General features: G+C 38.2%; 2 protein-coding genes and 1 pseudogene across 2 annotated transcripts in view; 2 read left to right on the top strand and 1 right to left on the bottom strand.

The window, feature by feature from the left end:
• Positions 1 to 15103, bottom strand: part of LOC133226772 (olfactory receptor 51F1-like) — a 460311-nt gene that overhangs the window by 290698 nt on the left and 154510 nt on the right. The gene's annotated exons all lie outside the window — the stretch shown is intronic.
• On the top strand, positions 3504 to 4481 carry LOC133261351 (olfactory receptor 51L1). The gene has a single exon (XM_061439844.1). The coding sequence runs from the start codon at positions 3504 to 3506 to the stop codon at positions 4449 to 4451; it is 948 nt and encodes a 315-aa protein (XP_061295828.1). The 3' UTR covers positions 4452 to 4481.
• Positions 11368 to 12309, top strand: LOC133261561 (olfactory receptor 51G2-like; annotated as a pseudogene).

Below are 15103 nucleotides of genomic sequence, written 5' to 3'. Positions count from 1 at the left end.
AAGTTTAGGCAGAGAAAAGCAGTATGGAACTGAAACATTGGGAAATGAGTTACTGGTTGTATGATTAGGGATTCATATTGATATAATTGGCTTATTTGTAAATTTAAAAATTTTTAATTACAAATAAATAGTGGGTAGATTTTGGCACAGTTTAAGATACAAAGATAAAAGAGAACAAAAATCATTGAAAGAACAACGTGTAATTTATGAAGAATGAAAACAGGAGTTTCATTGTCTTTAGAGGTAAACAATTTTGAAGTATATGACATATCTTAAATCCTACTTCAATATTTATCAACAATTTTAAGATAGGTTGGTCAGTGAACAAGTAATTGAAGACTGTAGGCAAGATGCTAGACAGGCTATAATAAAATGGTTTTCTTATCCTCCGTGGTTCTCCCTTAACTGTTTGGAATAGGTAACTGTATTCCATGAGTCTTTTCTGTGCTTTGAAACAATCTTGTCATTGGTCCAGTCTCTTTCTACTATTTATTTTCCACCTTACTGTGATTAAATTGCATTAAAGTAAACAAAATGACCCAAAGAATTATGTTTAATGGAATGTATTGAATGGCAGAAGAAAATATACAGAGAAAGGGCAATAATGAAGGGACTGAGAAAAACTGAAACACATCATAGGCGAGTCAGTAAGAGAAAAGGGCAGGAAAAATAGAGTGTAAATAGGGATATTCTTGCCTGTCCCAAAATTAAATCTATGGACCGCCAATCACTGAAGTTTTCTAAAGCTGCAGTTTGCACTAAGAGGATCTAGAGCATGGAGAAAAATATTTTAAAAAGAACAATGATTCACCTTACTTTTTGTAACTTCTCTGAGAATTAAAGAAAATGTGATTTATATTAAGGTTAGAAGAATAAAAGGAAAATGCATAGAATAATTTTTGGCATGGGGAAAATAAATCACCTTCTAATATGACCACAATATAATCTTTGTATGTATGCATTCTATACTTGTACTTCTATGTTAATATCTAGAGCCTTTTGATAAGTTGAGATTTAAATAGAAATTAATGCAAAATTTCTGAATAAGGGAGAAGAATAAAGAAATTCAATGAGATATTTTAATAGATTTTGCAGATTAAGCAAAAAGTGTTGTTTGAAGGTAAACAAAAATAAATGTGTTGAACAATTATCCTGTCTGGTAAATGCAGAACATGGTGAGTGGCTGACTGCTTCATCTTAGACAACAGAGCTAGCGAAGGTTCAGTGTAAACTGCTTGGGGCTGGAAAATAGTAGCAGAGAGATGTCCTACTCTAAGAGGACAGAGATGGCTGCATCGGCGGAAAAGTGACAAATCTTTCTTATTCCAGGAAGAGAAAGTTTGCTTGGTATTTCCTTCTGTTCCTCATTATAGATGCCAGGCCAAAGTTCTCTTTGGAATTACAGACTGTTGAGCCTGAGAACTTTCAGTTTTTAAGCTGTCAGACACTAAGGGTCTACAAAGAAGCATGAGGGAGAAGCTGAGACATTGTAGAGAAGATGTATGAAGCTGACAATATCTAGACTCAAAGGATGAGGCAAGTGAAGAATCTTCACAAGGACAGTCAATAGGCTTAGACAGGGCTAAAATAAAACAGAGAACAGAAGGGGCTGGTTATCCCATAGGGCCTAGCTTCTGTGCCCAACGCCATCAGTCAAGGGTATCGCATACACAGCATTAGTAGAGGCAAGCACAATGGAGACTGTTCAGGGAAAGTAAAACCAGATGTTAAAATTGCATTTTCAAAAGGGAAAAAGAACTTGTTTTTTAGTGAAAGCCAAAGCCACTGATGGTAAATGCCTTGGGCTGCATTGATGGGTTTGCTATGGGCTCTCAGAGATAGGTGCCAAAGCATCATAAAATTAGGAAAACAGTTACTATTTTCTAAAAATGTTTTATGGATGTATAGTTGAATTACAGTGTTGTTTAATTTCAAATGTGCAGCAAAGTGACTCAATTACACATATATATATCCACTCTTTTTTTTCTTTTTTAAAGATTCTTTTGCCATATAGATTATTACAGGATATTGAGCAAAGTTCCCTGTGCTATACAGCAGGTTCTTATTAGCTATCTATTTTATATATAGTATTGTGTATATGTCAATCCCAATCTCTCAATATATCCCTTCCCCTCACTTATCCCGTGGTAACCATGTTTTTTCTATATCCCTGCCTCTACATCTGTTTTATAAATAAGTTCATTTGTACCTTTTTTTTTTTTCCCTCAGATTCTACATATAAGAGGTACGGTAGTATATTTGTCTTTGTGTCTAATTTACTTCACCAAGTATGATAGTCTCTAAGTCCATGCATGTTGCATTATTTTGTTCTTTTTTATGGCTGAGTGATATGCCATTGTACATATGTACTACACCTTCATTATCCAGTAATATTTGATAGAATATTTTGCAAAATGTGATTATGTAGAAACCACATTTAGAGAAAAAAAAAACAAGCAAGAAATGATACATAGAAATTAAGAGGATATATTGCAAATTATTACTAATTAAAGACACATGACATGTACTAGATGTCTGAAGTAAATATATTTTAATATTGTTTTGTGGGAAGGCATATAGAAAGAGCTTCAAAAATAACAGAGACCTTATTTTACGTACTGGGGGCTTCCCTGGTGGCTCAGATGTTAAAGCGTCTGCCTGCAATGCGGGAGACCTGGGTTCGATCCCTGGGTGGGGAAGATCCCCTGGAGAAGGAAATGGCAACCCACTCCAGTATTCTTGCCTGGAGAATCCCATGGACGGAGGAGCCTGGTGAGCTACAGTCCATGGGGTCGCAAAGAGTTGGACACGACTGAGCGACTTCACTTTCACTTTACTTTATGTATATATACATATATATTCCCTCTTACATATATATATACACATACATATATATATGGAAAGAGGGAGTAAAAGAGGGAATGAATATACATATGTACCCTTTTCCATTCCTTCTTTCCATATAATGCATGCTTATTTTACTATTAAAATATTACATATTTTCAATTCAAAGTATTATACATTATTAAATAAATATGCAGTTAAATTAATGGTGAGCCTTTAGGGCCAAATCAGCTGTCAGGGATTAAAAGATAGCCTAGAAACAATAAATGATTAATTCAAGAACATTACTGATAGGAAGCTTACAAAAATCCATAGATATTTACTCTGAATTTTCTCTATTTTTATTTTATAATATATAGTAAATATTTCTTTCTCTGCTCTTTTGCTGTTTAATTTTTTAGTGTCTTCAGTGAAAATCCATCAAAGCTTTTGTCAGAGATGACCAGACTTGTGGGGTACACACTGTTGTTCCAGAATTTGATGCTTTTGACTACTGGGAAATGTTTCTTACATAAGAACTGTAAGAGGTAACTCCTTCCTTCCTCTATGAGATTAGAGGAGAGGTGTATCATATACTGATGGTTCTGCTTATGTTCATCAGGGATAACTTTGAGTAATAAAGCAGGAAAACAGAAAATATTCCTGTTTGTCAAGTCACCATGGTGGTCTGGAATAACAGTGATACTATGGAACCTGTATTTATTCTGAGGGGTTTTCCTGGACTGGAGTATGTTCATTCACATCTCTCCATCCCATTCTGCCTCGCATATTTGTTAGCATTTATTGGTAATGCTACCGTCCTCTCTGTTATTTGGACAGAGTCCTCACTCCACCAGCCCATGTATTACTTTCTCTCTATGTTGGCACTAACTGACCTAGGTATGTCCTTGTCCACACTGCCCACCATGCTTGCTGTATTGTGTTTGGATGTTCGGGAGATCCAGGCAAGTGCTTGCTATGCCCAGCTCTTCTTCATCCACACATTCACATTCCTGGAGTCCTCAGTGCTGCTGGCCATGGCCTTCGACCGCTTTGTTGCTATTTGCCATCCACTGCACTACACCACCATCCTCACCAACAGTGTAATAGGCAAGGTTGGTTTGGCCTGCTTGCTGAGAAGCATGGGAGTTGTACTACCCACACCTTTGCTGCTGAGACACTATCACTACTGCCATGCCAGTGCCCTCTCCCATGCCTTCTGTTTGCACCAGGATGTTCTGAAGTTATCCTGTTCAGGTGCCAGGATCAGCAGTGTTTATGGACTGAGTGTAGTTATTGCCACACTGGGCGTGGATTCTGTCTTTATACTTCTTTCTTATGTCCTGATTCTGAAGGCTGTGCTGGGCATCGCCTCTCATGAGGAGCAGCTAAAGGCACTCAACACATGTGTGTCTCATATGTGTGTGGTGCTCATCTTCTTTGTGCCAGTTATTGGGGTATCAATGGTCCATCGCTTTGGGAAGCACTTGTCTCCCGTAATCCACATCCTTATGGCGGACATATACCTGCTTCTTCCCCCAGTGCTTAACCCTGTTGTCTACAGCATCAGGACAAAGCAGATTCGTCTAGGAATTCTCTGCAAGTTTGGGATAAGGAGGAGGTTTTAAGTACCTCTAACCTTTGGTTTTCCCACTGAAAATCACAAGGCAGCTTCTCAAGTAGATGAGAAGTACATTATTGAAGGCTGGTCATCTGGTTAAATTCCTAATTCTTTCCCTTCCTATATACATGATTTCAGATAATCATTAACCCTTATGAAATTCATATTTTTCATAGCGAAATTGTAAGTATGACCGTTTCTATCCCCAAGGTAATTATGAGATATATGATAATGTATGTAAAAGAGATTATTTTGAAAAAGTTAACTATTTGTTAATATTATTAAATTTTTATTAATGATTATAATAACTTTCACTATGTAATATAACTAAGTTCATAAGTTTCTCATGTTTACGATCTAAAATTCAGGAATCAATCTCTCTTTCTCCATTTTATTTTGCTTCTCATGCCAAAATGTCACAATATTGTAACAAAAATATTTCTGACTTTTGGGGTAGGTTTGGAACTTGTCTTCCTGGAAGGAATTTGAATTGCTACAGTCACTGTTGGCTATGAAATAAGTCCTCACCTCATCATTGGTTGGCACTAACTGACCTAAGTATGTGCCTATCCACACTTCCCATCATGCTTGCTGTGCTATGTTTGGAGATAATGTTTGGGAGATCCAGGCAAGTGCTTGCTATGTCCAGCTCTTCTTCATCCACACATTCACATTCCTGGAGGCCTCAGTGTTGCTGGCACTGGGAGAAAGATGGGTTCTTTCTCCCAACCCCACTGTAGGTCTATCTGCTTCTTCAACTTGCCATCAAATGCTGGGGCAGACACATGGAGTTGCCCAAGAAATCCTGATAGCACATTTCTAAATACCTGGGCAAATGTGTAGGTTTCCTGTTCAGTACTATAGCTCAGAATTCCATGTCTAAATCTGTGAGTGGATTGGGATTGGTGCATGATAATCACTCTCATTTTTTAATAGTATTCTTTCCTCTTCTTCATGTCTGTGTGGATTGCTAATATTAGTGTCATTCTCAGTTCCCTTATTGTCAATAATTTGCTACTTTTTTTTTTCATTAAGATGACATACATATGGTCTCATCAGTGATATTTTATTATTCCTATATATTCAGTTTCTTTTTAGCTGTATTGCAATTTTTTTTTTATCATGGGGTCATTTCTAGTATAATAACATGTCACCATGGGGCTGGTATTCCCCAGTCAGGATGAATGTTCATAAAATATTTGTTAGTATAAACACTACTGTCTTTTCATACTCCCAATAAATATATACTGAGAAACATGAAACACATGTCATAGCAATTACTGCTTTCAATAGTGTGGATATATAAAAAGTGGAATGGATGATCTAAATGTTAAGAAATTAATATTTAATAGAAGTATACATGTAGAAAGCTTAGAAAAATTAACAGAAGTCATTGAAACATTGTTATTAAAGAGTGGCCAATTTTACTTGGGGGTTAAGGAATCAGGTATTGTGGTAGTTGACACTCAGCAGTGCCTCATGGGTCAAATTCAGTCCTACCTCCTGAACAAAGTGTGAAAGAAATTGGTATGCTTAAGCTGGCTGGTTTTGCCTTATGAAAGCTAACCATGCACATCTCATTTCAACTCCATGTTCTGTAATGTCACATTGGTAGTTTGAAGTTGGTCATGATGGGAGTATTTCCACAACAGAAACTGACAGACACTACACATCAGGGCTTTTCAAAACTCTCCTAGAGAATGACAGTCCCTTTGCAGTTCGCCTGAAACTATTACAGCACTGTTGATTGGCTATATTCCAGTGAAAACTAAAAAGATAAAAAAGGGAAAAAACAAAAACAAACGATCTCACATACATTATTCTAGAAAACAAAGTACTTTGTACTTTACTCTTAATGACTGGTTAAGTCATTAAGTGTTTACCAGCACACCACTGGACAAGGTATTCCAAGAAGAGGCAGAATGAAGAAAAAAAAGAGCATGTGTTAATAATATTCTCCAACTTCCAGGAGAAGTTTAAGACTTGGTGCAGCCACTACAGAGAACAGTATGGAAGTTCCTTCAAAAACTAACAATAGAGCTACCATTTGACCCTGAAATCCCACTCCTGGGCATATATCCAGAGAAAAACATGATCCAAAAGGATACATGCACCCCAGTGTTCATTGCAGCACTGCTTACAATAGCTAAGACATAGAGACAACCAAAATGTCTATCAACAGAGGAATGGATTAAGAAGACTTGGTACGTATGTGCTTAGTTGCTCAGTCATGTCTGGCTCTTTGTGACCCCATAGATTGTAGCCCATCAGGCTTCTCTGTCCATGGGGATTCTTCAGGCAAGAATACTGGAGTGGGTTGCCATGCCTTCCTCCAGGGGATCTTCCCAACTCAGGGATTGAATCCAGATCTCCTGCATTGCAGGTGGATTCTTTACCATCTGAGCCATGAGGGAAGCCCAGAAGATGTGGTATATATACATACATACAATGGAATATATTACTCAGCCATTGAAATAAATGAAATAATGCCATTTGCAGCAACATGGATGGAGCTTATCTTCCCTGGTAGCTCAGCTGGTAAAGAATCAGCCAATAATGCAGGAGACCCTGGTTCAACTCCTGGGTCAGGAAGATTCACTGGAGAAAGGATAGACTACCCACTTCAGTATTCTTGGGCTTTCCCGGTGGCTCAGCTGGTAAAGAAGCCACTTGCAATGTGGGAGACCACCTGCAATGTGGGATGGACCTAGAGAGTATCATACTGAATGAAGTAAGTCAGATAGAGAAGGAAATCCCTTATATGGGTAATCTAAAAAGACATGACACAAATGAACCTAATATGTTTATTAAGTTCATTAAACTGAAATAGAAGCAAACTCACTGATTTAGAGGACAAACTTATGGTTGCCAAGGCAGGAGCAGGAGGGAGGGAATGATGGAGGAAAGTGATAGAGAGTTTGGGATGGACATGTACACACTGTTATATTTAAAATGGATAATCAACAAGAACCTACTGTATAGCACATGGAGCTCTGCTCAATATTATGTGGTGGTCTGGATGGGAGGGAAGTTTGGGGGAGAATGGATACATGTATATGTTTGATTGAGTCCCTTTGCTGTCCATAAGAAACTATTATAGCACTGTTAACTGGCTATACTCCAGTGCAAAATAAAAAGCTAAAAAAAAAGCAAAACAAAACCTCTCTCACGTACATTACTCCAGAAGAGAAAGGACTCTGTATTTTTTTCTTGATAGCTGGACATTATGTACCAGGTAAAAGGAACAGCTTTAAATAGACCCTTGTTAATGTGTGGTAAGGCATGGGGGAGGGAAAGCATCCTGTAGTCCTGTGATTGTGTCTCAGTCTTTTAGTGAGTCTAAAGAGTTCACAGAGCCCCTGGACTGAGAACTTCACAAGTGTTTCTCTTTTATTTTTTAATTCTCTCCCTTACCTGGAATAGGAAGGCTAGTGCAGGCTGGAGTTGGGTATTCCTTCCCCCAGGACAGTTAGGAGCTGATAATGCCCTGGCAGTTTAGCCTCTGATTAACTAGTTTCTCCCTACGACTGGCCTTCTTGAAAAGAACAAGTGCTCTGGCATATTTCAAAATGGTCCCTTTCCCCTTCTCCCTACAGGGAGCACAAGGGAATTTTTCTCACATTTACTATGGAAACTTAGAAAAACTCCTGAAGGTAAATATCACAATATTTTAGAGAACCCCTATTACAGGGTTCCCGTGGGTTTTTTTTAACTCTCAGACTCGTTCACTCTGAGTCCCTAGCACTTTATCAGTGACAGCTCAGGTTTCCTACTCCACCAGTTGTTCTCAGTTGCTTCTGAGCCTGGACTCCCAGATTGGGAATTTGGCATGATCATCTCCTTTTCCAGAGCAGAAGACAGTCTTTCAATGGCAGTGACATCATTTACCTTCCCTGGAGTTCACATTAAGGGAAAAAAAAAAAATTAGTCCTGAGGGAATGGACTAGTCAAAGGGGGACATTCCTTTTAGTGTATTTAAAAGCACCCAAGTGTAGTGCTGATCAAGCACCTCGCTGGGCAGAGCCAAGAACCTTGAACACAAAAATATGCTATCTTGGCTCTGGAGTTGCAAATGCCCTGCTCAGGACACCTATGATTCCCTGAAGAACTATCTGCATCAAGATCCACTGTATTTTTATTATTCTCTTATGCCGGTATTCAGTGGCTTTCTTTACCTGTAAGAAATTCCCGTGCTTGGCAGACTGGAGATCCAGCCAACCCGTCTACACCTGAAAGAAGTCTTCAAAGGTGAAAAAATGAGTAATGAATTAATATCTAATATATTTTAAGAATTTAGAAAGTAGAAAGAGAAGTCAAGTGATAGGATGACCATAGCTTGTGTGAAATCACTGTTTTGGGATAGGTCAGAGGTACAGATTGTCATGTCCCTGAAAGGGACAATTGTCCCAAGCAATTGTCCTCAGAGGCTTCTCAGAAGAGCTCTGGGATGGTATTATTAACTCATGTCCAGGCATAGATAGAACATATGATGGGACCCATGTACTAAAATCTCTGGTTTCTGAAAACACTGCTATCTGATATTAACTAAAAACTATAATGTTAAAAATGACAACTGATGATTTGAGTATCCCCTCTATCTCATTCTCAAGTAAATCATGCACTGCTGCTGCTGCTAAGTCGTTTCAGTCATGTCTAACTCTGTGCGACCCCATAGATGGCAACCTACCAGGCTCCCCCGTCCCTGGGATTCTCCAGGCAAGAACACTGGAGTGGGTTGCCATCTCCTTCTCCAATGCATGAAAGTGAAAAGTAAAAGTGAAGTCGCTCAGTCATGTCCGACTCTTTGCGACCCCATGGACTGCAGCCTACCAGGCTCCTCCATTCATGGGATTTTCCAGGCAAGAGTACTAGAGTGGGTGCCATTGCCTTCTCTAAAATCATGCACACTTGGCAGTATTATTGGGTTGGCCAAAAAGATCATTTAGGTTTTTCCATAAGCTCTTAAAATACAAGCCAAAAAGAGAATTAAGCAAAATGATTCTGAAGAAAAGCCCTGAGGAATAACATCTTATAAGTGATAACTTGGGCACTCCAGGTTACACCTGATTTTGGTTACTGGTGCACAGGCTGATATACTTAAGATTGTGGCTACTTCAGCATTTCCATTACCATTTTGCTTCACTTAAGCCCCAAGTGTCTCCTAGGTCTTGGAAACTGTGCCAAAACTTCAGATATATTTTCTTAAATCTTTTAAATATTATATAAAGTTATACAGTTCCCAATTTTATGCTCAAAAATTTTCTTAATCTTCCAAAGTGACAGAACCTGTGAATGACAATTATCTCCAGACTTTCTGTTACTCTGGAGAAACAGCCACTGGGAGCTGACTGCTTACGTCTGTATCAGACAGACTCCTCTATGGAAAATGGACTAGGAGTATACTAAGTCAGAGACTTTTCTACAAAGTAGGAGAAAGTGATCTTAGAGGGAAGACCTGGAATATGTAGGCAGGATGGAATTTCTGAAGGTATTCAAAGATTTGAGGAAGGGTATCAAGGACAAAGAAAATAAGGGTGTGTAAGACTCAAAGGGATGACAATTATCGTTCAGTGATGATAAAAGATATCAGGAGAAATTTGTGATATAAAAAGCTAGGAAATAAAGGGAGATGTAAAAGACCAGTATTACTTAATATGCTATGATTAGCATAGTATATAAACCACAGGACAAGAATATATAAAGCAATTATTCTAGTTGAATCTGTTCCTACAAAGGAAGGAAAATGGTATCAGAGAGAAAATTTCCTTTGATCCCTAAAGAGAGATAAGAAATTATTTACTTACTTTTTTTTTTTTTAAGTGTGTCCGAGGAAACTATAAAGTGTAATTGAATTAGTGCAACAGGGTAGATCGGGGGTCATATGACATTAATATAGTACAAATATGGTTGAATTTTTCACTTTTTGTTAAAATGTCTTTCTTATGTCTTCTAAGATTATGTCCAAGATCTTTATATTTATGCATAAATTCCTTCTGAAATTTTGGTCCATATATGCAGTCTTAATTCCAATAACCATCTGAAAAGTCTATATACCCTATGCATGTGTGTTAAGTCACTTCAGTCCTGTCCAGCTCTTTGTGACTCTATGGACTGAAGTCTGCCAGAGTCCTCTATCCATGGATTCTACAGGTAACAATACTGGAGTGGGTTTGCATGCCCTCCTCCAGAGGATCTTCCCAGACCAGGGATTGAATCTGCATGTCCTGAGGTTCCTTCATTGCAGACAGATTCTTTACTTCTGAGCCACAGGGGACTTCTGTCCCTAACCTATAGCTTTATTCAATTATAGTCACTTACCTCTCTTACCTTCAATTACATTAATACCTCTCTGCATTTACATGTGTGTCGATCAGCATAGACCACCCAACACAGTCCTTTGTTTCCATCTAACTCATGTTTGTCATTTGAGACCTAATGCAAGAATTACTTTTAGCAAATCTTCTCTGACCTCTCTGCATTGTTAGTTTCCTCTTTCTGTATTTTAAAGGGCCTTGCATTAAACTAACACTTTATTTTAATTTTAGCTCTCTCTATCCACTAGATTGTAAGTATCTGAAGGCATTTCTCATATTAGGTTGGTCAAAAGGTTCATTTGGGTTATTCTGCAAGATGTTAGGGAAAAATCTGAATGAACAATTTCGCCAGACCAATATATTTCTCTATATTTTAGCTTACCCAGATTTCCTTTAATAGAATATGTTCTCAGTAAACGCACAATGAAGAAAATTAAATAAGTTGTAAAATAAGAAATACAGGTGGTAATTATACATAATGAGCATAGGAGTGATTGAAAATAGTAAACAGAGCAAAATGCATCAGAGCGTTGTTTCTTTGTGCATTTCACCCTAATTGTTCTGTGTTTTTGTCTCCCCACCTAGACTGAAAGTGCCTCCATCAGCACAATGTCTGTCTTCAATGACTCTGTCCTATACCCCTGCTTCCTCCTGACAGGCTTCTCAGGCCTGGAAAGCAGATATGGCTTAATTTCCCTCCCTATTTTTTTGGTTTATGCCACCTCAGTTGCAGGGAACATTACCATTCTATTTATCATCAGAACTGAGCCTTCTCTCCACCAACCAATGTACTACTTTCTATCAATGCTGGCGTTTACTGATCTGGGCCTATCCACTACAACTTTGCCTACCATGTTCAGCATTTTCTGGTTCCATGCCCGGGAGATCTCTTTCAATGGTTGTCTGGTCCAGATGTACTTCATTCATGTTTTCTCAATTATTGAGTCAGCTGTGCTTTTGGCTATGGCCTTTGACTGCTTGGTAGCAATCCGAGCACCCCTGCGTTATGCAGCCATTTTAACCAATGATGTAATCATTGGGATTGCTTTGGCAATCACTGGAAGGGCCTTGGCTCTGGTCTTCCAGCTTCCTTCCTCTTAAAAAGGCTTCAATATCGTCCTGTCAATATTCTCTCCTACCCCTTCTGCCTGCACCAAGACCTCATCAAGACAACTGTATCCAGCCGTTGGGTCAGCAGCATCTATGGCCTCATGGTGGTCATCTGCTCCATGGGACTTGATTCAGTCCTCCTCCTCCTTTCCTATATTCTCATCCTTGGCACAGTTTTGAGTATAGCCTCCAGGACAGAGAGAGTGAAAGCTCTTAATACCTGCATCTCTCATATCTGTGCTGTACTCACTTTCTATACACCAATGATTGGACTATCTATGATCCATCGCTATGGGCAGAATGCTTCCCCATTTGTCCATGTGTTCATGGCCAATGTCTATTTGCTGGTGCCACCCCTCATGAACCCCATTGTCTATAGTGTCAAGACCAAGCAGATTCGTGACAGAATCCTCAAGAAATTCAACCAACAGAAAGTTTGAAAGAAACTCTAAAACACACCTTTCTCTTTCCCCTCTTTATGTTAATGATTTCATATTAATGTAGATATTTGATTTTAAATATTAAAATTGATATTTTGTTTTTAAGATAATAGTAGTATTACGTGAGTGCATGCTCAAATGGGTCTGACTCTGCCATCCCATGGACTGTAGTCATCCAGGCTCATATGTCAATGATATTATCCAGGAAAGAATACCAGAGTGGATTGCCATTTACTGGGTTTCGCTGATAGCTCAGTTGGTAAAGAATCAGCCTGCAATGCAGGAGATCTTGGTTCAATTCCTGGGTCATGAAGGTCTGCTGGAGAAGGGATAGGCTACCCACTCCAAGAGATAGGCTACACACTCCAGTATTTTTGGACTTCCCTTGTGGCTCAGCTGGTAAAGAATCTGCCTGCAATGTGGGAGACCTGGGTTCAATCCCTGGGTTGGGAAGATGCCCTGGAGAAGGGAAAATCTACCCACTCCAGTATTCTGGCCTGGAGAATTCCATGAACTGTATAGCCCACAGGGCTGCAAAGAGTCAGACACAACTGAGCAACTGTCACCTTCACTTTCAACTTGCCATTTCCTACTCAAGGGTATTTCCTTGACCCAGGGATCAAAACCACATCTCCTGCATCTCTTTCATTGCCAGGTGGATTTTTTACCACTGCATCACCTGGGAAGTCCAATAGTATTATAGTAGTATGATAATACAATAATAGTAACCTATGTTTTTTCACTATACAGAATAAAAACATGATTTTGATTTATATTCATATTGACATACTAGAGAATATGCTCACTAAATCCAGGTTAGACTATTCTTAACAGAACTATGATTTTAATAATTAACAGTAAATGTTTATGAGACTAAAAGGGTCATCAAGACAACATTCTAGTGAAGTTATTAGTTATAACTTGTGAGGTCCTTAATTTATGAAAAGGATTTGGATTTCAAGATGACTTCAAGTATAATATAGGGGCTTGCCTCATAGCTCAGTTGAGTAAGAATCCACCTGCAATGCAGGAGACCCTGGTTTGATTCCTGGGTTGGGAAGATCCACTGGAGAAGGGATAGGCTACCCACTCTAGTATTCTTGGGCTTCCTTTGTGGCTCAGCTGGTAAAGAATCTGCCTGCAATGTGGGAGACGAGGGTTTGATCTCTGGGTTGGGAAGATCCTCTGGAGAAGGAAAAGGCTACCCACTCTAGTACTCTGGCCTGGATAATTCCATGGACTAAGTCCATGGGGTCGCAAAGAATCAGACACAACTGAGCAACTTTCAATTCAAGTATAATATAGACTCTATAGTCTAGATCAACACTATTTCCCACAAAATTGACCTTAATATAAAAACCCATGGTGGATACATGTTGATGTATGGCAAAACCAATACAATACTGTAAAGTAAAAAATAAATAATTAAAAAAAAAGAAAAAACATTTTAAAGTATTTTAAAAGTCTTTGTTCAAGAGAGAAAAAAAAAAAAAACATTACCATCAGAAAAGACTTCTTTTTAATAGAAAATTATAACTGAATGAATATAGCACACTTTCATAAACATAAAAGAAAGAAAACTTGGGCCAAAATAATTGAACTGATTTGGTTAGCTCTCAAATAATCCAGAAACCATAGGTTCTGTGTGTAGGAACCAGGAAGGCCTTTCTTCACTGAGTGGTATAGATACTTCTGAGACCCAGATTTTCATCTGTTTTCTGCTTGTTTTTGACCTATTAGTTATTGAAAAAAAATCTTAAAGCCTCCAAATATCATAGTGGATTTCTTTATTTCTCCTTGTCATTCTATCAGTTTTACCTCAGAATTTAGTGCTTTGTTGTCTGGTGCATAGATATTAAGATTTATTATCTTTGAAATTATTTTATCAAAATGTAATATCCCTGATACTTTTTCTCATTTTCTGAAATTAATATAGCTTATCCCATTTTCTTTGGATTAATGATAGCATTGCATATCTTTCTCCACTTCTTTACTTTAAAAAATGTATGTCTTTAGTATGGAGGTTTTTTAAAAAACTAAAAATAGAGTTACCAGATGATCCAGCAATCTCAATCCTGGGCATATATCTGGAAAAGATGAAAACTCTAATTCAAGAAGATTCATGCATCTCAGTGTTCATAACAGCACTATTTACAATAGCCATGACATGAAAGCAACTTAAATGTCCATAGAAGAATGGATAAAGAAGATGTGTGACATTATATATATATATATATATATATATATACATTAAGTCATAAAAAAGAATGAAATCATGCCATGTGTAGCAACATGGATGGACCTAGAGACTGTGATTATCATACTAAGTGAAGTAAATCAGACAGAAAGAGACAAGCATCATATGATATCACTTGTATAAGGAATTTAGAAAAAAAATGATACAAAGGAACTTATTTACAAAACAGAAATAGACTCATAGATATAGAAAAAAATTTAGGGTTACCAAAGGGGAAAGCAAGGTGGAGGGATAAATTAGGAATCTGGGATTAACAGATAAATGCTACTATATATAAAACAGATAACCAGTAAGGACCACTTGCTTCAGTTGTGTTCAACTCTATGTGACTCGATGGACTGTAACCCACTAGGCTCCTCTATCCACAGGATTCTCCAGGCAAGAATACTGGAATGGATTGCCGTGCCCTTCTCCAGGGGATCTTCGCAATTCAGGGATTGAAACCATGCCTCTTATAAATCTTCTGCATTGGCAGGCAGGACCTTTACCACTAGTGGTACCTGGGAAGCCCCAAAGTATAGCACAGGAACTATTTTTA

Source organism: Bos javanicus, chromosome 15 (assembly GCF_032452875.1).
Source record: "Bos javanicus breed banteng chromosome 15, ARS-OSU_banteng_1.0, whole genome shotgun sequence".
NCBI classification, from domain to species: domain Eukaryota; kingdom Metazoa; phylum Chordata; class Mammalia; order Artiodactyla; family Bovidae; genus Bos; species Bos javanicus.
The sequence above is the reverse complement of the archived record's forward strand: the minus strand, read 5'-3'. Positions and strand labels throughout refer to the sequence as shown.